Source organism: Astatotilapia calliptera, chromosome 18 (genome assembly GCF_900246225.1).
Source record: "Astatotilapia calliptera chromosome 18, fAstCal1.2, whole genome shotgun sequence".
NCBI classification, from domain to species: domain Eukaryota; kingdom Metazoa; phylum Chordata; class Actinopteri; order Cichliformes; family Cichlidae; genus Astatotilapia; species Astatotilapia calliptera.
Genome location: NC_039319.1, coordinates 3,916,864 through 3,944,861, shown reverse-complemented (window position 1 = coordinate 3,944,861; position 27,998 = coordinate 3,916,864). Strand labels below are relative to the sequence as shown.

Genomic DNA, 27,998 nt, shown 5'->3' with positions numbered 1-27,998 from the left:
AGTTCCTCTTTAAGTTTCAGAAAGATTTTAACCACCACCACTGATAATGATGGCATTTGTAACCCAGCAGGTGACCCCTTTAACACAGGGAGGCTGCTGTGGGTCGCCACGTCTCAGCACATAAAATATTCTTTGTGGCAGGCGGGCGGACTGGCCAAGTTGCTGCTGCTGTGAGTATGATGCTTCTCATTTCTTTCTTACTGCTGGCTGTGCTGAAGTAGTGCCTGCCTGGGTCTGGAAACTTATGTCCTCCATCATATTAATGGGATAATAATGTGATTGATTGGTCATCCCCCGGGGGAAATGGTCTTTTCTGCTTCCTGAGAGTGCACGACTCATCAGAGAACTTACAGCTGACTTGAAGTGGATTCGTGCCCAAGAGCCCCTCAGCAGGGTGAATGCTCGAGCACATCAGGCGGCTTCCAGCCCGGGTTGGACCGCTCGGAAGATTGTTTGCGTGCCGCTACTCTGTTGCCATCGGCTTTATCGGTGGGGACTAAAGAGGCGGAGGAGGAGGAGGAAGGGTAGAGGGGGATTTGGGTGCTTCAGGACGGCTGAGTCTCGTTGCGATGCATGGAGGCTGCTTGGAAATGCTCCCCGGGTCTCCGGAGCGCATGAGGCGGTTCCAGCCGAGCGACGGTCCGCAGCAGCATCGTGAGCTTCCTGCGGCTCAACTGCAGCTCTGCCAGGCTGTCACGCTGTAGGTTCCGTTACAGGAGGTGCACGGCTCGGTTCGGAAGCCACGGAGCGGAGTTATTTTCGCCGAGAGCGCCGTAATCAAGGAGCCTGAAGGCTGCATCGCGTCCCTGCGTCGCAGTGGTGGTGGATACTGTGTGAGCGTGTCGGGCGGCATCTATGCAATTTATTTTCGACTTTTCATTTTATTATGAGCACAGAGGAGGGAGAGGCGGGTCCCGCGTGTGGGGAGGCGAGTGGAGGTACCACCATACCTCACCGCCACACCTGGGAGGAAAGCGAACCTCACGGCTTCCAAGGACGTCCGCACCCCGACGATGAGGACGAAGCCTTGGGAGGAGAGGAGGGAGAGGGGGCAGAGGGCTGCCGGGAGGGCCGGAGCTGCAGGGACGCGTGTGGGGGTGACACAGAGAAATTCACTGTGGAGAACAACGAGGGGAATTTTTCCAGTGAGGACGGGGCTGTCGGGGGGAGCTCTTGCAAGGCTCAGACAATGCATTCAAACTGCAGCAGCGAAACCTGCATCCCCACTCCCAGCTGCAGGATCTGCTTCCAAGGCGCAGAGCAGGTACATGTGGTTTTTAGCTTACTGATGCCAACCAATGTGTGTCCAAGATTGTGTTACCAAATGTGTTTGTAGTGTTGGCAGATTAACAGCCCCGGTTTTGTGAGTGGTCGAAGTTGAATTAAACTGAAGGTGAGGGCTCGGTCCTCGCAATGCTTGACCCTGATTGGCTGAATGTAGCAACTCTTCTAATTAAAATTAGGTAAACCTGCTGAGTTCATATCCTGCTGGCTGGCCTGGTTGGACGGATTTCAGTAGCGCAGAGAGCCAATCAGAAAGAAACACACACACACACACACACACACAGAGAGAGAGAGAGAATCCGAAAGCTTAAAGTGTGTGAGCTTTTTAATTCTCTGAGATGTTACAGGGAAAGGTTTTGTTCAGTAACGCCGGACCTGCTGCTGTCCGTGGTGCTGAAATCACCAAGGGCAGCAATTCCAAAGCTGAGCACAAGTACTTCTTTAGAAGTCCTCAAGAGCCAGTCATATTTTACCATTCATCAACTGACTTACCGGTGGATACAAAAAAAATCATATCGTAATTAATTAAATCCCATAGTTAATTAATGTCAATTTCCATTTAATTTCCATTAAGTTATTACATTCTAATGAATTAACTAATTAATGTATCATAACTCATAAAGTACAGCTGCATTGTGACGTATAAGATTTTATATATTATAATGTATTTGTTAATAATTGTCAGATCTTACTGTGTTTAGTAGTAAAGGATTAATTCCTGATCAGGGCATCAAACACTGCTCTTTATTAAATGTGTGCACTGGATGTCCTCTGGGGCCACTGCAGTGAGACACCTGTTGCAACATAACCATTTTCACTGCCAGCTCCTCATACATATACTTGGAGAAAGCATTTTTCTTTTAACATTTTGACTACATGATATATGTAAAACCGATAAAGCCACCATGGCATTTATTTATCATTTACAAATTTTGTACCCACCAACACAAACTCTTATATAATATTTGCCCTTTGAGGGTGTAATAGATGTATAACTTAACTCCAGTAGCTTTCAGAGCACATTTATACTGCAATGCTATAGTAGATTCAGTGAGCATCAATATCTACTGTTATACTTTTAGTGCAGGTGACAAAATTCAGGCACAGGTAGCCTTAGAAAGGAGTCTTGAGGTCATGAGACTGGTACTGCTGAAGCAGTTGAAGCAGTTTCTAAACACAACCCAGTGTCTTGTTGCAGTTCTTGCTGAAATATAAGGGTCCAAAGTACGAAAAATGGATGATAAAAAGTTCCAGGTTCAGAGGCTAAAGTTCTGTTATTGTATTTTTGTAACAGGAAGGTTAAATGAAAACTGTTCAAAGTGCAGAGAAGATGGTAGATCCCTCCGTAAGGACTCAAAGTGTTTAGCATTTTGGATTGTTAGCAGCTAAGTACACCTTTCTGCCACATGTCAATAATCTCTAATTTATCCAAATAACATTTCTATTAATCAGTTTTTGTGTTTAGCTGCTTCCTTTACAAACACACTAAGAAATCAAAGTCTTCATTTCAGAGCAGCTTTCTTGAAGAAGATGCTAGATGCTCCAAAACTATTTACATCCTGTTTGTGTATAAAGTGCCTTTCAAACACTCAAATAAATTAGCAGTGCTTTAAATGGGTTGTAGAAATGCATTAAAACACAATAAACTGAGAAATAAAAGCAGATAAAAGATAAACATGCTGAGCATTATTTTTGTAAGGGTGGAGGCAGCATGTAGATCATGAATGAAGTCCAGTATAATATTACATTACATTTTATTATTGTTTAAGTGAAGCTCCTGTTATAGATGAAACTAAGATTAAACTGGTGAGTCCTTCCACCCGTACACAGAAAACTGCAGCTCCTTCATCGTAACAGAGGGGGATGACAGTGACTGAATCATAGGCCATTAATAATAAATATTTTCCCTGAAGCGATGCATCAGTCTAACTGTCTGCATGTTTTCCTGGAGGTGAATGGACTGATGTGGACCTGCAGGGACAAATGGACATTGTCCTACTGGCTCTGAAACCTGACACTCTGCAGGCCTTTTGGGCTCGTGACAGTGATGGCTGATGAGGGACGATACATCCCTGCTGGAGCTTAAGGGAAGAGGGGAGTAAGGGCAGTAAATGCCTAAGTGAATATCCTGTCTTCTGAACGTGGGCTACAGCCTATTAGCAGAGTTAATCTAATAATGCTGCCCCCGGGTCCAGACTGATATTTGATTTTGATACACGGCCACAGGCTGGGCAAGCTCACCAGTTATCAAGCAAATTGCAAAACAGACATTTAACATTTTAAATATTCATGTCTCGGCAGATAGAGTGAAAATGTGCCGTAAACACCATAAAAATCCTCTTCCAGTCTTTGGATTGATTGGTTTAAGCCATACTCTGACATCTTCCATACCACCTTCCTTTCAGAAACCAGTGCTATTTTGTTCATTCAACAGTCCAGGCTAATGATTGTAGTTTATCTTAATTTTGGAAAGAGGAGCTGAAAAAAAACAACCACAACTTGGGGTCTAATTTTACACATTTTCTGCAGCTTTCGGGCTAATCCACCAGCAGATGTATTGAACACACTGAGAACTTCTCATTTGTTTGTTTAATAGATCTGCTTGATATTTCACTCAAACAGCAGTTGACAGGTGCTGCTGCTACATGGGATTTTTCTGGAGCTTTAAACCACATGTCATAACAATCGTCAGTGGGTAAAGGGTGCCCCAAAGGGCTGTTAGGTGGACTAAAATTATAGAATTTGATGAGTGTATAGTTTAAACAAAAAAAGTAAAAAAAAAATTCTTTGACAAATTTGGCTTTAATCCACTCAACACAGTGAAAATGGTTTAAAACTAAAAATTCAAAAGACAATAAATGTCCTTAAGATCCTCCAAGGGTTAAAAGAGGACTGCAGAGCGGGAAACAAGAGCCAATCAGGGTTGGCCTATGATATATAAACACAATTATCAAACCAAAGTAGTGGAAAACTAGATAAAACCTTAAAGGGAGTTATAGCTGTTGTATTGCAAATTACTGAAATTCTTTACCTTTGGTCTACTCACTAAAGTTTTCTGGAGATTTTTCCTCCATTGCTTATTCCTCAGTCTAAAGATCGGGTGTTCCTGTGAAAAGCTCCAGAGCAAATAAAGCTTTAGGCCTTGAGCAGTTTTATATCTTTTATTATGGCAGTTCTTTCACAAGCTCTAGATTCATTTACTGCCTTTTTAAAGAAACTTTGTTGCATTGTTTACTCTTTAACAATCATCAGACTGTTTACTTGAGCTCCCCAGAACAACTGAATAAAAAGCCCTCGAGTTTCCATTTATTTTAAATGTTACATTTGCATTTGCCTGTCTGCACAACAAGTGTATACGCAGGCCTTGAGGTGGCATCGTCAGTGACATGAACTTGTTTATTTGGAGCTTTCATCTGCACTGTAAACACCATTTGATTATGAAAGTGTTTCTTAAAAGCCGCACTAAAAAGCTATAAGAGTGCCATGAATGACATGAGAACATTGCTGTTTTTCTTATCATGGTTTAAATAACGATTTTCTAATGTGAAGCATATTGTGTTCATTCCCAACTCCAAAAGTGTATTCTTGGAATGTACTAGAGTGGCTTTTTATTTGTTTTATACTGGGTCTCACTCAGACAATCAAAGCAGTGCTATAGATTACCTTCATTAGGCATATCTGCTCTCACTGACATCAGCAAAGGTGAAAAAACGGTGTTTAGAGCTTTTGTTTTGAGCTTCTGACTTTGGGGGGTGTATTTGCACTGATGTGCTTACTTCCTTATTCAAACTTTTGGACATGTTTTTTTTTTTTTAATATTAGCACCCACCATTGTAACAGTATGAATATGGCAGAGAGTAAGAAAAAAAATAGCCCCCTTCAAGGTTTACTCTAAATGTTTAGCTACTAACACAAGGTCCAGCTACATAAGAAATACATTGTCTAACGCAGAGCTTGCAATATGGTTGAAGGGTTAGAGTGAAAATTTGCAATGAAGTTGGATTTTGTTGTTTGTTTGTTTTTTTGACAAATTAATCATAACTCGAGGACCATTTAATAGCAAGACTATACCACACAGACATGATTAGGAGTGGCCATGATAGCAAAAATATCTTCACTCATCAGGTAAATCCACTCATCCAGCTAAAAACGTGTTTATTCCCCAAGCTTATATGTATCAAAGCTTTAATCATATAATCCAATGTCTCTTAAGAAAAATCTTCCTGTTTCTCGGTTCAGAGCAGAATTACAAGATCTACATCTGTAATGAGGTCTTTCACACCAAAGCTAAGATGCTTTAAAAAAGCCTCAGACAGAGAGGATTCAAAGAGGCTCTGATTAAAAAAGCCTCATGTTTTTTTAAACATATCTCGAGCTGAATACCTTATCATTACAAATCTAAAGAAGGAGAACAAGGAATTGTTTATGCCACGCAGTATTTACTGGCATTTGAGGCTGTGAAGAGTATAATCAAAGAAGCCTGGCATTATTTGTGAAACAGATCTAGTTCTTAACAATTGTTTTTCTCAGCCCACTCAAACGCGCTGTAAGGGCCCTCTCAGCTGAGCAGACCTTCCCCTGCATCACCCTGACATTTCCTCATCTGGAAATTACCCAGGTGCTCATTGCCAACTATTATAACTCATTTAACCACCAACTCATTGGAAAAAAATACAACATTAAGCAAGTTTTACATTGTATACACACCTCAGTGTGGATTAATACACACTAGTTTGTACAGTTGAACACAGCAGCACTATCACAGACATCTAGTGCTGTGGATGTACACTTAGACAAAGTGCAACACTTCCTCTTTCAGATATGTGGGTATTGAGGCAATAAAACATCCACCCAGAGTGGGAGATATAAACTCTTTGCTCCTAAAACTTGAACTCTGCTGTATATACACACTGAGCACTTCAGCCCCTAAAGGCCTTAATGATGACTTTGACATTAAATCGTTTTTTATGATTGAACACCCCGCGCTGCTGTGTGGGCTTTATTTTTCATATAGTTTCATTTGTGACTGCTCAATTTTTCTCTCGCTGTTATCCTCCCCATGGTAATAATAATAGACAGAGGTGCACACAGAAGCAAAATATACGAGTCCTTTATGGATTACCGATTATGCGGAGCATTTTATTTAAAATCTCATATACAATTTATTGTTATTTATCCTGGAAAGTCAGACTCTTGAGATGTTGTTGGTGTCCAGGTCAAAATAGGTAGCTCTGTCAGCTCAGTTACATTCAATTATAATACACACACAAAAATAAACAAACAGCAGTGCACACAAATGTGTGCAACAAAGAGATATCACAAAATGATAAACTTCAAAACTAAGAAAATGTGAAATATGAAAATAAGTGAACCTAGCTCAGGTCCAACAGGGGAAGCAGTAAGTCTGCAGAAGCAGCTTCCAGGTCATTTAAAATGATCTTGAATCCGCTAAGATAAACCAGCTCCCCGAGATTTAATTGATTTTGCAGCTGGTAGTCAGCAGGCTAAGCAAGATGTTGATGCATTATTACATTATTTTATAAATTATTATAGATTATTTTTATATGCTTATATTGATTGCTGACACTAAGTAACTCTTTCTTTGCATTTTCTGTGTAAGTTTTGTACTCACACAGCAAGTAAAACTCAACACTGTAATCAATATGCTTTTATTTTCAAATTTTGTCACACTCCATTTCCAGTGAATCAGTTTTCATGGTCAGTGGTAATAGTTTGTTGAAATGGACTGCTATTTGATAAAGTCAAAATATGAGACGTGATTTTTACACTTGATCATATACTTCCAAATCTGCTCTGGGGTAAGTGTGAGCTTGTCAGTTCCTCTTATCAATACTGTCATGATTCTCATTTGTTGTGCGTTGTAAAACAATGAAGTGTAAGTTTATTGTGCACCAGTGAAATTTTATTTCTGAATGCAAAACAAACACAAATTTAACCAGTATCAGATCCCAGTACTGATATTTTCCTGCTTGTTTACTTCCTCTCTCTGTGTCTGCAGACAGAAAATTTGTATTGCAATTTTTATCATACAATAAAAATGCTTTAAAGCTTAACTCTCATCAGGATATTTGACAGTGCAAAAGGATGGGCCAAAACAGATAAATATCAACCACTGACACCCAGGCCGTTTTCCTTCCCTCAACATAAAACAGTGCCGTTTTGTCAAAGCTGCTAGTGTGCACTACAAAGTGTCCTTGGGCGTTGTGGTTATGGCATCGGTGAAATAGGGCTGTCAGTCCCAACTCATCATTTATCAATGTGAACGAGGCTATTTTAACACAAAGCAACATTTGGTCCGGAACCCAACCATCTAGTTTTTGATCCTTGACCCAAAATGAAAATGAAAGTATAAAGGGGAAATTATTCAGAAAGTGGAAACAAAAGAAAAACACAAAGATCACTACTGCTACACAACTTCAAACTCAGCATAACATAAAGGTGTTAATTCTAGAGAGCGATGGGGTGGTTAATGCCAGCCTCCAACAAATGCTGCCAAATGATTTGAAAAACCTAATAATGCATTTAATCTGCATATAGACATTTTAACATCTTATTAATTCAGTTGTGCTACTGTTCTGCAGAACAAAGAGGACGGGAGCACCTCAAGGTTACTTTTTCATGTTTAAACTACATGAATAGGTGGCTTGATGAAAGATTTTAATTGTACTTTTCTATGAAAATACTATTAAGTGAAGGTTAATTTCAGTTGGTGGAAAAATAATCCCGAACAGCAGCTGGCTGATCAACTCGCCCAACATAATTTTTTTACTGGTGCCAAACCATTGGTTATGTCAGACCCTGCAATATTGTTATTGCCGGTGCATTAAGGCACAGTGTGGACTGCTGTGACACTGGCATGCCCCGAGATTAGAACACAGGTGAATTGATTGCTTATCAATATGCCATTATTAGCTGACCCATACACCCATATTCATGACCATGGAGCTTTTCATAAACTGAGTCCCTTTTTCTGCTCTATTTCTTCAGTCAGTTCAGATTCACTAATATGTGAGTTGTTGATAAATCGCAACACTGATGCTGAACACCTGTGCAAGTTTCCCACAGAGAAACTTGATCAGGAATTAATAAGGAAGAAGGGAATGATAAGGAAAATCAATAAAATGTTATCAATGCTCATCATTAACGATCGTCTCTTTATAGATGTTTCTTTAATGTTCAGCTGGAAAAGAAATACACAAATAGTTTACATTATTTTCTGACCTTGTGTACTTCTCAATGGAACGACCTTGTGTTACTAAAATAAGTGCACTGTTTTCAGAGAGCCCCTTTAGAGAATTCTCTGACTTATTCAAATTATCCTTGAAGTTGGCTTTATCAATCTCTGCTTCAGTGCATAGCTGACCTGCATCAGTTCATTCAAGCGAAAGCCTCCGAGGTCCTTTTAAACCCACAAGGTTAATATGACATGATGAAAAATGAGCTCTCTGACCACTGACCTTAATATACTATTAATATGCCACTCACAGCCCAGCCAGCAGGTCAAAGCTGCAGTAATGGCTGCTTGAGGAATGCCTAGAGGAAGAGAAAAGAAAAGAACCCATCGGAACAAATAGATGCGGCTGTAATGATTAATGTCAGGCTGCATCCCACCGTTAATATCCGTAAGTGTTGTAGCTTTGAGAAATGGTCATTGATCTGAGCGATGCTGGTAAGGGCCTCTGGTGAACAAGCCGTGTGTTTTCTTTGATGTATGACATGTTGGGATAAAAGGCCAAACTGAGGCCTGAAAACAAGAATTTTTGGATGATAGGAAAGATGACACATGGACCATGAAATGGATAGAAGATTAATATTGGATAGACAGCTCCAATATTAAACCGAAAGCAGATAGTTTCTCTCCGTTCCTGAAAAGAGTCTGAAGTTTAATTTATCACTGGTACTACAGAGAGTAGCCAAAACGATAAGAACACCAGACAAGATATGAATGTCAAGCAAGTATAGCTCCAGGTTTTGTTTGCTGCTTTTGCATTACCATATGCAGGGTTTGCAGAGTGATTGTGAAACACAAGTTCATATCGTGAACCTTGTACAAAGAAGGAGAGAAAAGTGCTCTATCAGTTTCATTATCTGCAACCACAGACTAATGGATAAAGTCACTTTGTATATGAACATAGCTTCCAGGTTTGAATACTAAAACCCGCTTGCCTTAAGGGAAGACTCCATGGGCTATACAACTTTTATCCAGATGAATAAAAGTCTATCAAACAATAGCTCTTTGGCTACGATCTCAGTAAACATTTTCCTGTTGCATTATTGGCTCAGTCATCGTTTTTGAATCATATAAATGAAACATAATGGTATATTTTTTAGTAAAAATAAATTATGGTCATTACTCGAATCAGAAAGGAAGATTTCCCAGGGTTTGCTGAAAAGGCACAAGTTGTTAGCTAATGAGCATGCCGTCATTGGTGCAGCCAACGATCCAATCATCAATCATTGCCAACTTTTGGATGACATCAGATACACTGATCTTTTGGACTGTCTTTGAAATCTCTCAGTGGTCAGTGAGTCCTTGGGATGTCAGTGGAACAGATATGACTTGTTTTTGCAATCACAGGAGTTGACCCCTGCTGGTGAGTAATTAGATTTGTGTTAGATTTCAGGTCGGATGCAGAAGCATGTTCAAATTTGGGGCTTTTTACCGGTTGCTAGGCAGTCAGTAGGCTGTGGGCCTCTTGCCTCAACCTCAAATAGGCAACATCATTAGGGAATGATGTTATGCCATCATGTGGCATCTCTTACCAGTGATGTCACAGAATGATATTTCAGAGATTGAAAATGTTTCATTACTCATGATAACTAACCAAGAAAATTAAAGGTGATGTCACACAACTACAAAGAAGAGGTGTATTAGAGTTTATGCACTGATCCTCACATTTGTTTTTGCTGATGCTAACATGCTTAAAGATGCCGTGCAATAACAGATATCTAAGCAGAGGTTTGAGGATGTAAAGTCCTAATAAACAGGACGAAATCACAAAAATTGTGTGTGCCTGGTGCACCAGTGAGTACTGCACAAGTAATGAGAAAGGTCTCAAAGTTTTATCATACTTTATAGCTTGGTAGGATGAAACTTTGGATATAGCATTTAAAGTCAATGCTCCAGCAAAAACTGTAGTATTTTAGCACAGGTATCAGCAGTTGCTCCTAGAATTTGCACTCGGTCTAAGCTGCTTTAGACTGAAATGCCTACAAATGGTATTTAAGTTTAATCAGACCTTTAACTTCTTCAGACTCTTCCCCATTTACCTTGGAGACGGGTGATAAAACTCAAAAAAGTGACAAAGGACCTCAAGCTGCCCATGGCATGGAAGTGACAGTAAATAAACAGTTGCTCTTGGAACTTGCACTTGCTTTTTCTTTCACTGTGAGTATTATTGATGAACAATTGAGGCTAGACTAATCAGAAATCATCTCTGCATCAGTCGTCATGAAGATAGTCTAGCTATTTAGTAGTTAGTTTCAAGCTACAGCTGGATAAGCTAAACTATCTCCTTGACATGATTGGAATGATTTTTAATCCATCCTCAATCATTTAACATATAAACCAGTGGTGTCAAACATAAGGTCCAGGGACCTTGCGTGTTGTGCGTGGCCCTCGATGTAAAATGAATTTGACAGCTCTGGTCTAAACTGTATTTGTGTATTTGTGTCAGTTTGTCCCCTCCCTTAAAATTTATCTCTGTTTACGTTTGACCTTTGCCCTCTCTCTGGTCTCCAGGGGGACTTGTTGAACCCATGCAGGTGTGACGGCTCAGTGCGGTATACCCACCAGCAGTGCCTGCTGAAGTGGATCAGCGAACGGGGCTGCTGGACCTGCGAGCTGTGCTGCTACCGTTTCCAGGTGATCGCCATCAATCTGAAGAGACCATGGCAGGTATAATACTGCTGAAAGGCAGAGTATTTACCCTCTGCTGAAGGTTGCCTCACTTTCAGACTTAACTGTTCTCTCTTTATTATGATAGCAGTAACAACTTTTAAAATAACTCAATAGAGAAATGCATAATTAAAGCCATGAAAGGTCCAACCATGGATTATTTAACAAACAGATTAAATTGAGTTATTTTTCTAGGCTTTTGTTTGGTTTTGTTGTTTAGTGTCTTTAAAACTTTTAAATTTAACACACACAACCCAAAAGGGGTTTAAGGGGCTTTTAGGAAAGGCACTAACTGTTTGTGAGTCAGTTACTTGTTATGAAAAATAATACAAAGTCCTCCAAATGGAATGACAAAATAGATTTGTTTGCCTTTTCTAAACTTCTACCTCTATGATTAAGGTTTGGGTAGATTTGTGCAACTAAAACTGCTTAGTTAAGGTTCAGGAAAAGTGGCAGTCATTATATACAATGGAGATATGGAAGATGTTAGCTGACCACATAAATAAATAATTACACTCTGACTGTTTAAATTTTGTGTTGTGACATTTTAAATAAATTTGATATGTATTTGTGAAAGGGCTGTTCAGTGGGGCAGTGCTTAGGACTTGCTTACAGCAAGCCTGGGTTTAAACCTGCTGGAGGGTGTGGCGTTTGCATGTTCTCCCTGTGCCTGTGTGGCTTCTCTCCAAGTAGTTTCTTCCCTCAGTCCAAAGACATACATGTTAATTGGTTATTCTTTTTTTGGCCTGAGGTGTGAATATAAGTATAAATGGTTGTCTGTTTCTCTGTGTTTGCCCTGCCAACTTTTCCATGGTACCCTGCTCTATGCTTAGTGTAGGCTGGGATAAGCTAGTAGCGTAGGAGAGCAGAGTGCTGTTTCATTATGTGAATTTTCCTTTTTTTCATTCTTGGTCAAGTACTTCCAATTATTTTGGTTTTCCTGAATTCATTTTTTTTTTTATCAGACCACTTGCGTACACTGCTCAAAACAACAAACAAAAACAAAACAATCTTGTCTGATCTGGTCAGTTAAGGGTTGTTAATCAGTTTCAGCTGCTTTGATGTTAAATTAAAAACAGGGGCAACAATGACACAACCGCCAAAGCAAGACTGGTTTAATAGGTGGAGGCCACTGACGCTTTGTCCCTCCTCATCTTTTCTGATGGTTTCACTAGTTTTAGCATTTGGCTAGGTCAGTGTCACTACTTAATAGCTTGCTCAAAGGGGAATCATATGATTTTGGGGGTTTTCTCTGTTTTCTTTATATTATTGGTGAGGAAAGGTCTCAAACGCCAGTCCTTGAGGTCCAGTGTCCTGAAATTTTTCCATGTGTCCCTGTTGCCACCTCAGCATGCATTCAAGTTCTATAGTCTTGCTAATAACCTACAAATCGTCTTCAGGTGTGTTGCAGCAAGGACATATGGAAAAGTTTCAGGACAGCGGCCCTTGAGGACTTGAGTTCGAGACCCCTGTAGAGTCTTCGCCTTACAATTTAAAGTGCCTTGAGTCAACTGGCAATGCCTGGGCCCTGTAGAGGTTGCACAGGTAGGCATTTGTGAATGCCAGTTGAATACTAGAGTTGGTAAATCCCTGTGCTTTTTACAGATGAAAGCAGGTTCAGTGTGAGCATATGTGACAGACATAAAAAGGATCTGGAGAAGCCATGGACAGTGTTATGCTCAAACAGCAACCTGACTGCCATGAAAACCTTAGACCCACTGTCAGACCTCATGCGGGTGCAGTGAGTCCTGGGTTCTTTCTGTTGTTCGACAATGCCCGGCCTCATGTTAATAAAACTGTTAGGTTAGGGTAAGAAAAAGAACATGATACGGGTCAAAATACAAAGGTTGTTGGTTTTTCTAAACTCCATATTCTTTCCCCTGGAGACTCTTGACAACATATGTGCTGCATGCACAAAGTATACTTCCTTATGAGTTTCAAAGTCATTCTTAACGTCTTGTTAAAAACATATGGCCAAATCCTATTCATGAACTGAACAAATAGAATATCTCACATTGGTTTTTCATGGTTTTCTGTGGCAGAGGTAAAAACCACATAAAAGGTGGTTTCTGGTTTATTTTAACTGTCTAATAAGGTCATTCCACTTCACTACTTTCTAAATGAGATTCTTCAGTCTTCATACTTGCAAACTGTGTGGAAAGGACAGAGTACATCAAAAAACAGATGTTTCAGGGTCATTTCGATGACTGTTATTTTTAATATACAATTTTGAGCTAAAAGATCCTGTCATGTTTTTTTTTTCTTTTTACCCCATTAACGTTGAAAACAGCAGCTGTTTTGGAGACCTTCAGCAGTCCTTTGCTGCTCTGCATGATTATACCAAACAGTCACATTATGGAGTAACTGATGATTTTTTTGGTAACTGCCAATTCAGTGCACATGGATATGATTGAAAAAGCGAGTGCTCTTTTTTCCAAAACAAAATGCTCTCTGAGATTTGTAGTTTTAAGAGGCTAAAAATGACACATGCCACCAAACTGCAGCCATTTGTTTCCTGTCTGCCTTTTTTTAACTGCTTTTTACTACCGTCGAGGTTACAATTTGCCCCCACTAAGCATGCTCTCTAAATTATTATAGGGGCATTAACTAGAAATTGTTTTTACAGTCACTGATGTTATCGACCCATCAGTTGGATTTATGCTCAGAAATATTCACAGCTTCTCAGTTGGAGTAAAAACAGCCTCACGGAGCCAAACTGGTAAAAAGCCATTTCACTGGCAAGCTGACAACAGATAAACCCACCTGCGTCTGTTAGAGCTGCTCTTGTAAAATGTTGGCTTAAAGTCATACTCAGAACCCAAATGTGGAAGTGCACTTATCCTATGATGATGATGATGCACACTTTTCTCCGTACTGACGTTTAAATAAGCGCCTCTAATTGCAGTTCAGTGACTCATTGTGCACAGAAAGTAGAAATAAGTGGATGAATCTTGACCTTTTTCAAAGTAGGATTTAACCCTTCAGATGCAGAGTTGTTTTGCAAAAACTTTAGATTATAAACTAGACGGATTTTTTTTAGCAGCAGTTACACAGCTTCAACCACAATGACACATCAGATCCATAGCTGGAAATACACAATGCTGCAGTCAGGGCTGAAATAACAGAGAAGGTCAATGCAAACATATAATGTCGGTATTCTTAAACCAAGAAATATAAAAGAACTGGAGTACCTGTTACAGCAAAAAGGCATTTGGTTTGAAGGTGTACCCTGGGTTTGATCTGGTGTAATCTGTCTCGGGCCTGCCATGATTAAGCAGTTAAAAAGTTGGATGGAGGGTTTAAATATGACAATGATGTAGTCGCTGAAGTCAATAATAAGTAATGCAGCCTCACCAGACAGACGCACATAATTAACATTTCTAGCTTTAGTTGAATCTCAGTATCCACTTGAAATAGTAGCCCTCAAAAAGATTTACTCCGGTTACATTGCTAGAAATTTGAAAGACTTGAGCACTAGTGATGGCTGTAATAAGCAGTTGCTTTACCACTTTAGTTCTTAGACTGAAACATGTCAGCATATATTTGATGAGCTGACATTAAAATGTCAAAATTTACAGCAGAACTGAACACAGCACGGTCCAAAAATGCTTTTGATTTTCCCTTTTATAGAAACATCCATCCATCCATTCGCTTCCGCTTATCCTTTTCAGGGTCACGGGGGGTGCTGGAGCCTATCCCAGCTGTCATAGGGCGAGAGGCGGGGTACACCCTGGACAGGTCGCCAGTCTGTCACAGGGCTAACACAGAGACAGACAACCATTTGCGCTCACATTCACTTCCGTATTAACACCTATGGGCAATTTGGATTAATCAGTTAACCTATCCCCACAAGCTGCATGTCTTTGGACGGTGGGAGGAAGCCGGAGTACCCGGACGGAACCCACGCAAACACGGGGAGAACATGCAAACTCCACACAGAAAGACCCCGGCCTGATGGTGGAATTGAACTCAGGACCTTCGTGCTGTGCCACAACAGTGCTTTTTAAATAAAAACAGTACAAGGATATTTTTTTAAATAACCCATTTAGAGTTTGGTCTATAGTTGAAATGTGGCTGTTTTGATTGACAGATGTGCTGCTGATATGGGCGGCTGTAGCCCATTGATATCTCGTAGGCTTAATCTCTGCTTATTTGAGTCGCTGAATTGAACCTCTGAACTGTGTTTCTGTTTTGTATTTTCAGTGTCACTGTCTGATAAATAGCATATCTTGCTGCGTGGTACAGACTATAGAAGAAGTTAATTCTCTGTGTGGATGCAACTTGCTAACCAAGATTGCTAGCTTTAAGAGAAAGTTTAGCACTCAATAATAAAGAGAACCTATAGGTTTCAGAGTAGAAGTTGTTAAGAGAAAGCTTGGTTAACAAACGGATGGTGTGACATTAGAGAAAAGATGTGTAGGTGTACACACGGGTGTTCACAGACAAGGACTACAGCTTTCTTGGCTGCTGCCTCAAAGCACATTGTGCGCTGTCTGTCTTGCGTGCTGCACAATATCGTTTATTATTTAGTATCTACTGTTATCTACTGCTAGCTCGTTTATTGTGATGGTGCTGTATTTATTATTTTGCTCTTTTTTTGTTTGCTTTCTCTTCAGTTTTTTTTTCTCCATACAGGTGATCCAGGTGTTTTGTTTGTTTTTCTTTCTTTCTTCCCCCCCTTCTCACCGTCTCTTCTCCCCTCTGGTTTTCTTTCTCTCCCTCTCTTTCTTTCATTCTTTCTCCCTGTCCTATCCCCCAGTCATGTCTGTCCCGTTTGTAGCAACCGAAAATAAAATAAATGCATAATTATAACCAAGGTCAATCAAATGGACCAATATGGCAAGGCCATGATGATCCACTTGGTAAAATAAATCCGCTTGGCATCTTTCTTGGCCTTAAGACAACAATTCTGATGGCTAAAGATCCAAACGGGACACAAAAAAAAAAAAAAAAAAGAGAAAAGATGTGTAACCAGTATCCAGTGACAGCTGTGATCTTTCTGAATTATAGAAATCTATAACTGAGATATTTTTGCCTCTATTGCTCTTTTTTTTTTGCTCAGCTAAACTTAAAGAAAATGTCTCTTCTCTTAAAGTAATCAAGTACAGAATTTTTTATTGATGAAAACAGAGACAGCGATGGCTGCTTTTGGTAGCTTGAGATGGATGCAGCGTTGAGTATGAACCTGCTGTGTGTTTCTGGTGCCACTTCACGTCACTGCTGTCATTTTGGAGCATCAGGATTCCTGCAGTCGTTCTTTCTTTCAAAAGCCCGAACAGACAGAGACTCCTGAGGCTTAAAATATCTGCATTCTGGATCGTTTCTCTCACTGAAGAACATTCAGGCCTTTTCATATCTGTTCGCTCCAGATGGGAGTTGAGTCACTGGCAGACTGAACAAACACACAGCTGAGGCTCAGCAGAGCTTTAGTTTCTGTCCACAAAGTCCGCCTTAAGTCTTTTCTTCTGAAATGAGCATCGTGCAGCTTCAGTCATCTGCTCGTTGTCAACAATCTTCTGTTTCCAAGTATTTTTATTCAAAAGTTTATTCTGTACTTTCTGGTATCTCCCTCTCCATTCTCCTATTTTCTGTTTTCTTATTGTTATTGATTGAGCTCCATAGTTTTTCCCTCCTTTTGTCCTCCTTTTTTACTTTCTTCATGGCCTCCTTCCACTGCTTCTTGGCCATCCTCATCTCCTTTTTGGAGACTTTGTCATTCTTGTAGCATGTTTTCAGGGTAGTCTTGAACTGTTTGGTCATTTCTTTGTATTGTCGTCTGTCAGAGTTCCTCGTCCTGTTTTGGTTAATGTGTTTATCCAGCCATGTGTAGGTCCTTCTAGTTAGGTTGGCTATAGCCTGTTGGACAGAGGAGATGACAGGCTCTTTCACTCAGGTTTTTGTTTACATATGTATACAAAATATATATATAAATATATAACTTAGCAGAAGTTGCATCACATTAATTACATTTTGTGCCTCTTGTGTTTTCCTTACTTTTCGTATCCTGCTCAGGAGTTTACTCCAGCTCAGTGACAGTCTTTTCATCCTACTTTGTGTCTTCAAAGAAACATAAATAACAAATCACAAATACTACCAAGAATGTTGCTACAAAGATGACTGCCTAACAACATCTACTGCAGTTTTTAACTTATTTTAAATCTTCTTACATCATTTTTTTCACTATACTCCCACAAGGACACTTAAAGAAAACCTTTACCACCAAATTACCTGTATTCAGTTTAGATTTAAACTCCTTATTATACTATATTTAGATTTTAAATTCATATGTTTTTTATCTTTACTGAGCAACATTGGTTTTCATGTTTTGGTGTCTGTAATTATCTGTAATTGTATCTGTACAATATCAAGACAGTAGTTTCCCAACCTTTGGGATAAATAAAATCAGGCTTATTTTATTTCTCTGATAATATTTTTTAAGTTTTTACTCAAGCAAGATTTTTTAAACGCAGGAATTTTGCTTTTTACAGAGTAACTTTACAGAGTATTTTATTCTTGTATTATGTGTTGCCTCTCTGTGCCGTTCTGGACCACCCCCAGCCCTCCTTCTACTGTTAAATGGCTCTGTGGAAGTCACTTTTACATTTGCTTTAGTGCACCACCTTTATTCTCGTGTTTTAAAACTGCAACCCTTCAAACTTCACTTTAGTTTTCCATTAGCACACACAATCGGTGTACAATATTGGAATGTTAAACATCCATGAATTTTTTCGGAGTCCTTTGCAACGAGATTTAGTCATGTCCATTATGCAGGTGCAATGAATGGAGTTAAAAACGTTATATTTTTCTTGAATGAAGACAAGCTAAAGTCACCTGACTACACACCTTATTTGTATGCAAATATGTTTTAATTAACAGGAATGTGGCACCATGTAAAAAAAAAAAAAAAAAAAAGCAGGTTTATTTTGGTGCAGTTTTATTTTCTACTAAGCAAAGCACTGACTTTAGGGTGAATAAAGAGGCCCATTTTTATTTTGATACATAGATTTTTATATTAGCAGGACTGTGGCACACGTGTGTAGGCTATGTGAGCTTAAAACTGTGAAATCAGTCTAATGCTTAGTTTCCGAGATTGGACCAGATTGCGCATGCACAGGGTGCAGTCCTAAAGTCCCAAGTTATGTAAAAATGCCCTCTGAGATCAAACCCCAGTGCATTATTACCATACTGACAATGCATGAACACCAAGCTATTTTCAAGCGTGCAGCCTATTTGAAAGCAGTTAAAATTTGAAAAGATGCAAAATGACCAATTTAAAGTAGCGCAGTACAGTGCGACACTGATGCATTCTGTTATGCATGTTTGAATCTGATGCATAATAATGCATATTTAAGGTCACTTTTAGCAGGTCTGTCTTGTGAGCCTCCCCACATCACTGCACTGATATCATTCGAAGCTGCTTTGTTATACTTAATAAAAGTAGTTATATGCAGCAAGTTAGTGAGTGGAGTATTTGAGTGTTTACCATCTCGGTGGAGGGTTTTCTGCGCGCTTCTCTCGCTTCCTTTCAGGCTTTTCTTAACTGATAGTTGTATAATAAAAGGAAGGCTAAGAAAAAACTCTGTGTACAACAACCAGACAACTTAAAATCTTTCGAGGTGTTTTCGCGGCTCCGTTTTGTGGCTTCTCGTTTCGAACAGAACATGACGTCACGTTTTTCTGCTGTATGAAAATATTCTATTTCTTTGTTAGGCATCATTTAAAATCACACGAGGCTGTATAAACTAACATAAACTGCTGTGTTGTTTTCAAATCGTTGTTGGTGAACTGTTCACAGCTACTGCTGCACATAGTGTTGTCTAAAATAAAAGCACAATTTAGGGGGATAATGGTTTCTCATTGTGTTTTTTGGTCCTCACAGGGTGGTTTTGTGCAATTCCGCCTCTGTTATCGCCAAATAAAACGAGTGTAGTAATTATCCCTGCGCTCAGTGGCGGACTGTGGGGAGTATTCTGGTGGTATGAATAGTTGTATTGACCCGCAATAATATAGAAACCGGATATGAGCTGAAAGAACTGCCAGAGTTCACCAATCACATAGTGGATAATCTCTCTGCCTCGCAGCAGTGTCCACAGGGTTCATGCCTGCTGGCCTCATGCTTATGTATAAATAAACTTTAGACGCGTTTCTTGGCGAAATGGACGGTCAGAAGACTGAGAGGGGGGATAAAACAAGGTGATCCTTAACACAGATACAACTAAATGTATTCTAAGACAGCGGTCCCCAACCCCCGGGCCTCGGACCGGTACCGGTCCGTGAGTCGTTTGGTACCGGGCCGCGAGAGTTGAGGCTCAGGTGTGAAATGTAGGGTTTTCAGGGTTTTTATCGGTTTTCAGCGTTATTTTGTTATCGTTTTTATCGTTTACTCTGTTTTCCTGGGTCTTTTCACGTGTGTTATGAATACATTTTCTTTTTTTCGGTACCGGTACTAGTTTTATTTTGTTGTATTTATCCGCGACACCTTAAAGGCCGGTCCGTGAAAATATTGTCGGGCATAAACCGGTCTGTGGCGCAAAAAAGGTTGGAGACCGCTGTTCTAAGAGACCAAGTCATTGAAGCCAACACACACACACACACACACACACACACACACACACACACACACACACACACACACACACACACACACACACTTCGCTTCAGCGCATCTCAACCTGCAGTGAAATGTGTATGATTAGTGTATTCCTATTGATTCTTTTGTTTTTACAGAGTGCTCATCACCATAACATACCTTGAAAACTCAGCTTTCAGTGAGACCACTGTGTTATTTCCATTTTTTAAAGAAAAGGAAAAGAAAAAATCACCTTCCTCCCAGACATGATAGTGGGCACAATTATGTCTAGTACCTGTTACCAGGATTATTTAAATGAGGTGACAAAAAAACAGATGTGTTCTGCTTACATCCAGACTGTTTATGCTTCGCTGTATGGTAGATATAGAAAACAATGTCTTTTAGGGAACGGTAAGAGGTGGACAAAACCATTGTAAGACATTTAAGGGTCAAGTCAAGTCATTTTGCCCAAACTAAAAAAAATAATAATAATAATTAAAAATTATTTTAGCACAATTAACAACTTATTATATTGTTTAATATTATTTAGATATACACTGTACTAGTTTGTTGTAGTGTAGACAGATGAGTGAGAAGAACTCGCTTCACTACAGTTTACTGGTTGAGCTCCAGTCCCACCCTCACACTGAACTTTGAGCAGTGACCAAGAGATTAATATCATCGAGAGGTGGGACAGGGAGGGCTGGGCTTCTCTGATTAGGCTGCTGCTTTCTGAAAATGGACGGATTGATTGACAGATGCATGGAATGAACAGATGGATGGATATAATTATATATTCAATAATGCATTAATAAGTCCAACATTGTTTTTAATCATAAAAATGGGACTCGGACTGCCTTGTCACACTGACATGATACTGTGGAAAGGCCCTCCTTTATTTATGTATTTGATTAACACAGGTCGGGCATCCGAATTTTGTGGTGCTGCAGATTGATCTGACATGGAGCAAAAATACTGTTTTGATTAGGTTGTCATGACAAAAGAATTTCCCACGGGATAAATAAAGATCTTACTTTATCTTAACTCTTGCTAAAATATAAACAAAGTCTTTAAAGTCAAAGTGTGTATTTAATGTATTGCCTCTGTTCTTTGTGCAGTGGCAGTCCATCACCATTACCCTGGTGGAGAAGGTGCAGATCATTGCGGTGTTCCTGGGCTCTCTCTTCCTTGTAGCCAGCATCTCCTGGCTGCTCTGGTCGGCGCTCAGCCCTCAGGCCACCTGGCAGCGTCGCGATGTCCTCTTCCAGATCTGCTACGGCATGTATGGCTTCATGGACCTGGTCTGTGTAGGTGAGAATGGGCATGCGGCTGCACACCAAACACCTGTGCTTTGTTGATGTGGCTGACTCTCTGTCGTGGCAATGTGTAACTTTTAGGAAATTCCCTGAAACTCAGACGTGGATGTATCTGACTTTTTGACAAAGGCATGACACCACAAGGCAACAATTCTAGTTTCAAGCAGAGCATTTGATCTCAAATGTACTTGTATAACAAAAATTCCTAAACATAGGCCTAAATTTCAGTGCTTAAAATCAGTGTCTTTATAAACTCATTCCTCAGATATGCTCTTAAACGTGTTTAGCTGTTCTGAGGACAGAGTGAGGGGGTGGTTGGCTGAGGGCAACAGAGCTAGAAAGTACAGTCAGTACTCAGTGCTCAGGTCTCCTCTCACCTCTGCAAAGCTGGACGATCACAACGTGAAGTGAGTGTGGAAAGTCTGAGAAATAATTCCCCCTATGAGTCAGAGCTGTTGGGTTTTTGTTATCCAACCATCCAATATACACGTTGGACAGACCATAAATCCTTCCTAAGACTCCAAGATCCACTTTACACTTCACGGACAGTGTATGATCTCGGGCAAAAAAATACTGCATTGTGCTTTGAGGTTATCGACTAAAGTATGAACAGCCTTGGAACCACAGTTTAGTGATCAGTTCAGTATTTTAGCAAATATTTCTTTGCCATCTTAAAGATTTTCTGTCAAATAGGATTATAAATAATATTTTTCTCAACATCTAAATTGGTTGAAAAGTAATTCCTAAAATAGGATATAATATGAAATTTCCCCTTGTGGGACTAATAAAGGTATATCAAAATAGGATATGATACATGCACATCTACACCAGAAAATGGGACAGGTGCTGTGCTGAAATATGAGTCAATACGTGGGAAAAGAAAAATAACAGCTTGCACACTGCAGATCTCTAGTTTGCTTATTTATTGCATCGTGGTACCAAAACTTTAATAATTTTTCATGTACTGAAAAGTAATTACAAAATGAAAAGTTGTGCAGGGACTTGGTGTCTGTCTTTCTTGGACTTCTTTAGTACAAATAAAGTTTTTATTCAATAATTATTTTATATTAGCATTTCATAAACAAAAACAAAATGAAAGAAATAAAACATTTAGGCTTGTGAGAAGAGGAAGACATGAAAGCCATTTAATCGCTAAGAGATTCAAAATGACAGTGTCTTTCTGCGGAGACCATGAGTCACTGTACTGAATGAGTGTCAGTACGTATACATGAGCGCAGGTCTGATAATATGATTGTAAAATTGGTCACTGTGGTGTGTGTCATGGACAATCGGTGGTTGGCAGAGAAGTCCAACAATAGAAGACCGTTTAGGTTCAGATCAGGCAGGCTGCTGAAGTTTCCCAGTAGCTTAATGGAGTCATCCAAGAGCCTTCTTCAGTTACCAGTTCAGTCCAGTTGTCTCCTTTTTTCAAGCCCTTAAGACTACGGTGATCTGGATGACAGAGAACTAACACAGACACCTGAACGGGTTGTTTAAATGATCGTTCTTGGTCTGTTGTACGTTGAAACTGTGTCATCATGTGTTTATATACGATGCAGTTTTTTGCCATCATACTTGTGTCAGTTTTGACTGGTGAGATAATGTCGATGCTCCGCCCTTGTTTGCAGGACATAAATGACTGTAAATGATCTTTTTAGCAGTCGGTGCTACAAATTAGTTTCACAAATATGAAAGGTTTCTAAGATTAGCAGTCTAAAAGTTCATCTCTCAGAATAATGCTGGACCTCTTTATAATTTATGGTGCCAAGAAAATAATGCACTCCTGTGTTTTTGATTCATTCACAGTCAGTTTCATGCTATCTCATAATAGTACTGAGCATATCCAAGGGAGTATTTCTCTTCAGTCTTTTGTTGTAGCCATGTTAGCAGACTGAACCTTTCCAACACTGATTTCTTGACAACCGCTCTCTGTTGTCAAGAAATGTCACAGCCACCTTAGGTTGGGTTACACAATAAATCACTAGAAAAAACAACAACATAAAATACCACCTTCTGAGCAGACAGTACAAACACTAAAAAGGTTTTTATGTATTTTTCCAATTTAGGGAGGCAGGGTATCCCTAAATTTGTCACTCATCTACCACTCCACTGGGGGTTTTTGTCAGTGGAGCATACAGAAAATCCATTTCCCTTCAGATTTCCTCTAACATGCATATAAAAAGCCACGTTCAGCCTTTAAAATCAACAAAGGCTTTGGTGTTACTCTAGATCCACACACAAAAAATAAAACAGCTTTCTCAGCAAATAGTTTATAGATGTTGTTGGAAGAGAAGGAGAGAAGGGCAACTTTAAAGTGAGGAAAGATGAAATATGTAAGAGGAAACAAAAAGACAAAATACTTGCAAAATATTTTATATCTGTCTGTGCAGGTTAACAGTCATCCAGGTCGTGGTAGTTCTATGTGCTCAAGTTGAAGGCAACTGGACTACTTTTTAAGTTGGTGAAGACATTTAAGAATTCGCACCTTGGCTCACGTGACCATAATGGCTCACATGATTACCAGGTAGATCGACAGCACTCAGGACAGTCAGCAAGGCACCAACACCACTACAGTTTGAATATGTGGGACTTCCCATCAGCTGCTAGAGCTTTCAGATGAGAGGTGAAATGTCTTCAACTACTTGGAAAAGAAATCGAGTTGCCTTCAATTCAAGCACTTAGAAAACCTTACAGTAAAGATTTCCTGAAAGTTGGTCATGACAAACTGCCTAAAATCAAAATTCCTATAAATGTGTCAATTGCTGTCATCATAACAGGCTTGATCATCCACGAGGGGGCAGCAGTGTACAACGTGTTTCTGCGCTGGCGAGCAGTGAACCTCCACTGGGATGTTCAAAGCTATGACAAGACCAAGGACATGGAGGACACGAGCACTGGTCACTCTTCGCTGGCCCCCAGGACACTTTGGTTGCCTTTGGCCACTTTTGGGCCCAGCGGCCCCTTACACCCGACCCAGCTGGGATCACATCCATGGACTTGCCTGTGTTTGGCACCCTTTTGCCACAGAATGGTAGCCCGAAACAACCTCAGCCAGGACAGTGATTCGGGAGAGGTTGTCATTCGTGTAACATCGGTATAAACTCCAAGCAGTATTTGTGGAGAGACGAAGCATCTGATGGGTTACATCTGGGAGTTACAGTCTGAGCTGTGCTGCAAAGTTGTTTTGTTGCAGATTTTTTTCCGTAACTTAATACTTTTAATTATTTGAACTGTGTGTGCTGTCTGGGGCTGGTCCTCAAACCAATCTAATACCTTCAGTAACTCACATTTTTGTGTTGGTGCCTTTGTTTTTACTCTGAGATATAACACTGTTTATTTTGTGACAGAGACATGAGCCACCCTCACATAAATCTTTTTTTTTTGTGGTTTTCCTTTTAAACTGTTGTGTGGCACTCATGTCATGTGGAATTGAAGGAAGTGATGGGATTATCCAGATTACAAATCTAAGGCACAACATCAGACATGGTGTAGGATCACAGGGTTGCCTGTTCAAGGTTGAGGAATACTGTACACAGCCAATATCCTCTCTCTCTCTCGCTCTCATATATCTCTGCTCTAATGTGGCATAGAGACAGTATGGTGTCATAGTCTCAAGCCACCCTTAATTTCATTAGGTTTTGTTAGGAAAATGTGAAATAAGTGTAGCGATTTATTCAAATAAGTGCAAACATAGATGGAAATACAGGATATAAGGCAAAACCCCCCAAAAACAAAACATATTTTCTACAATTCTAACAAGCTTGAAAGTCAATAATTGGTTTGACATTTCTTTTTCAACACAGCCAGAACTTTCTTAGACAAGCTTACTTACCTCTTGTAATTTCTTTAAGGAGCATTCAGCAGTAGTTCTCCAGACTTCTGGAAAAGCCATTCAAAGTTCTTCTTTGGATGTTGGCTGTCTTTTTGTTCCATTTACTCTGATGATTCAACGTTGCTTCAATAATGTTGAAGTCAAGGCTCTGGGGAGGTCAGTCCATGACTGACAGTGTTGGCAGTGTGTCTGAAAATGATCAGAAGCTTTGTGGATGGCATTCATGGTGAATTAAAATCTGATGGTAGACTTCTATACATTTAGAAAACATCCCCCAAGAACACCGGCTGAAATTCAGCCCCAAATTATGACAGAGCCTCCACCATGATTTCCAGACGGCTATAGACGCCCTTGTAAATATTGAATGATTTGAAACAAACATTTTACATTTAAAACTCAAAAAGAACTGATGCCACTGACTTCCAGTCCAGTTCTTGTGTAATTTTCATTCCTCAGCCTTTCCTCCCTGTTTTTGGCTTTCAGATACTGTTCGTCTGCTGTATATAGATTTTTTTCTGCAACTTATTCTTTTGTCCTCCATTTTTCTCAGTTTTCTCAAATTTCTTCAAAATTTGAGGAAAAATTGCTGAGATAGACCAAATTATCAACTAATAGGCGTTGATCAGACTGAAGACAAAGTGAATTTTATGAACTTTTTTCGAGAAGCAAGTCTTCCAATATGGGAGCCATATGGGCATCACCCTCTCTTTATTTCTTTTTCTTCTTCTTGGGTCGGCTATTTTTGGACACACTGTCAGCTGCTGAAAATCAGTGTTACAATTTACTGTTATTACGAATTATTCAAAAGTGTTATATTGTTAATGCATCATTGCAGGACTGCTAACACAAAAGTGTTCTAGGTTCAGAGCTGTACTTAGGAATGATGTATAGCTTTTAATTTTAAGCAGGGTCTCTGAGCTTTGTAACTATACAACCAGATGTCCTGCTTTATGTTTTATGCCGATAAAAGGATTTGACAGACAGGGATGCAGGAATTATGACACATTTCATATGAGCACAAAAACCTGATGTCAAAATGATATTGAAAAAAATGATCCAGCAAACATTTAATGCTGGTTAAGGATGTGATTCTTGCTTTGGGTATAAGAGGTCCAAATCCTGGATGAGCCCCCATGATGTTACTCTCAGTCCTAGAAGAATCATGGGTGTAGCATAAAAAGTGAAAAGAAGCATTTTTCACCAATCTAAAGGACTGAAGAGTGCCACGGCAGAATTGCACTCCAGAAAGAAGAGATTTATTTATCTATTAATGTAGACAATATCAGGGTGTGCACGAGGCCAAAGAAAAAGAAAAATGCTTCCCACACCTATGCTTCCTGGAGGGAATGTCCAAGATAATGTCCATAGAAATGGCTTTCTATGCTTATCGATTCTTAGGAGGAAGGAGGAGAGAGGTCAGCCTAATAGGTCTCTAATTTAAAGGAGCTACCATCAGTCTCCCGTCCAATCACCAGGTGCCACATAGAACTCAACATAATGGGTAAGCAGAAATGGTTGGACCCAGGGATGAAGGGGCAGACACCCAATGTACATAAACACAATTTAAATTATGACATGGGGCCATAACGTGACCCCCCCGATCCCCCTTTTTTAGATTTCATTGTCATTCATAACATTTCCAGTGCTGGTATAAGCTGGCAAAGTGACATCTGTTCAGCATGGCAGTGTTTGCCTCAAAGGACTGATCCTCAGATGGTTTGTGCCAGTATAAATATAGCTATTGGAAATTGTGTTTTTCCCTGTCTGTAAACCATTCTTTTGAGCTTCCATGAGCCCTGTGATGTTTGGGCCATGGGCTAATCTGTTCTTGACCTACGAGTCATTTACTTTTTTTGGTGCCTTAGGAGGCTGGGTGTCGACGTTGCAATGCGCAGCACAGAAATGACTTGAATGTGACTTTTGCTGTTGGCTGTATTTCTATTTGTTTTGACTGTAACATGGATGTAATGTATAAAGAATATTTATAGATACAAAGCTGTGCGAGTTATTTGCCCAACGTCATATTGGTTTTGAGTATCTGCTGCAGGATGCTACGTGTGTGGCATCGTTACAGGAGATGAAGTCAAACCCCCAGTGATGAAAGGTATCATTTTTGCTCATCTAGACCAAAGAACACTACTGCATATTATCACAGAAATTTTATTTATGACAGCTGGGCTGGTGACATCCATGGGAACACTGATCAGACAGTGTAACATCAATAAACCTAGGTGGCGAAATATCAGACATTCGTCACTTAAGTACAGATACTGGTGTTGAAATAATAGCAGTCTTTACTCGAGTAAAAGTGAAAAAGTACAAGCTCAGAAATGTACTTGAAGTCAAACTAAAACTAAAAAGCAGTAACTTAACATTGACCATGAACAGCACAGCTGCTCTGCCCCACTCCAACTTAGTGCATTGCTGTAAACTTTACCACAGTTAGCAAAATTAGGTGTGTAACAAACTACACAAACATTTAGTGTTAGCTGATATTGAGCTGTGAGAAATGTTGCATTTTAAATTACCTGTCACTTAAAATTTTTTTACTCCATTTATGCTTCTGCAGTGTGAGCTACATGCTGAAGAACTATGACCACAACTAACTGACTTCTGCAACAAAAGCGCTGTTCCAGATTGCTCTTGTTAGGTATGTGTTTAATACTGATCTTATCTCTCTATCTACATAGATATATAGATACATACATATATAGCGAGCTAGCAGCTGGATAGCGTAGTGGTAAGACTACACGCCTTTGGAGTGGAAGCCGCAAGTTCGATTCAACATTTGGCTCTCACAGCTACAGATTGACAAGGTACAACACACATACTACGTCAAGGGGGAGCCAGGACCACAGGTCAGGGGGGGAGATGTTGTCATCACCCCCAACCAAGATTAGGAATCAAGGTGGTGGAAGTTGAGTGTAAGAGGAAGTGACTTGACTGGTTAGTGAAGTTAAGTACCCTTGAGATCAACTAGAGGATGTGAGATATATACATGGTGATGATAAGTAGAAAGGAAAAAAAGTAGCTGTTGGTGAGGTGTATTTGTTTGTGGCCTTTTTTAGGTTCTTGGAT

At 39.8% G+C, this 27,998-nt stretch overlaps 1 protein-coding gene and 1 long non-coding RNA gene across 2 annotated transcripts; one reads left to right on the top strand and one right to left on the bottom strand.

The window, feature by feature from the left end:
• Window positions 1–7: 7 nt before the first annotated feature.
• marchf11 (membrane-associated ring finger (C3HC4) 11) lies at window positions 8–27,637 on the top strand. The gene is made up of 4 exons (XM_026149326.1): window positions 8–1,264; window positions 11,048–11,203; window positions 20,891–21,083; window positions 23,866–27,637. The coding sequence occupies exons 1-4, from the start codon at window positions 887–889 to the stop codon at window positions 24,186–24,188; spliced, it is 1,050 nt and encodes a 349-aa protein (XP_026005111.1). The 5' UTR covers window positions 8–886; the 3' UTR covers window positions 24,189–27,637.
• LOC113010391 (uncharacterized) lies at window positions 16,314–19,217 on the bottom strand. The gene is made up of 3 exons (XR_003270331.1): window positions 18,687–19,217; window positions 17,198–17,260; window positions 16,314–17,059 (listed from the first exon to the last, which is right to left on the bottom strand). It is a non-coding gene; the product is annotated as an uncharacterized LOC113010391 (long non-coding RNA).
• Window positions 27,638–27,998: the final 361 nt, after the last annotated feature.

Coding starts and splice junctions, on each gene's coding strand:
- marchf11 (XM_026149326.1), top strand. CDS start 887: ATGAGCACAGAGGAGGGAGAGGCGGGTCCCGCGTGTGGGGAGGCGAGT. Junction 11,204..20,890: donor ATCTGAAGAGACCATGGCAG/GTATAATACTGC, acceptor TTCTTTGTGCAG/TGGCAGTCCATCACCATTAC. Junction 21,084..23,865: donor CATGGACCTGGTCTGTGTAG/GTGAGAATGGGC, acceptor TCATCATAACAG/GCTTGATCATCCACGAGGGG.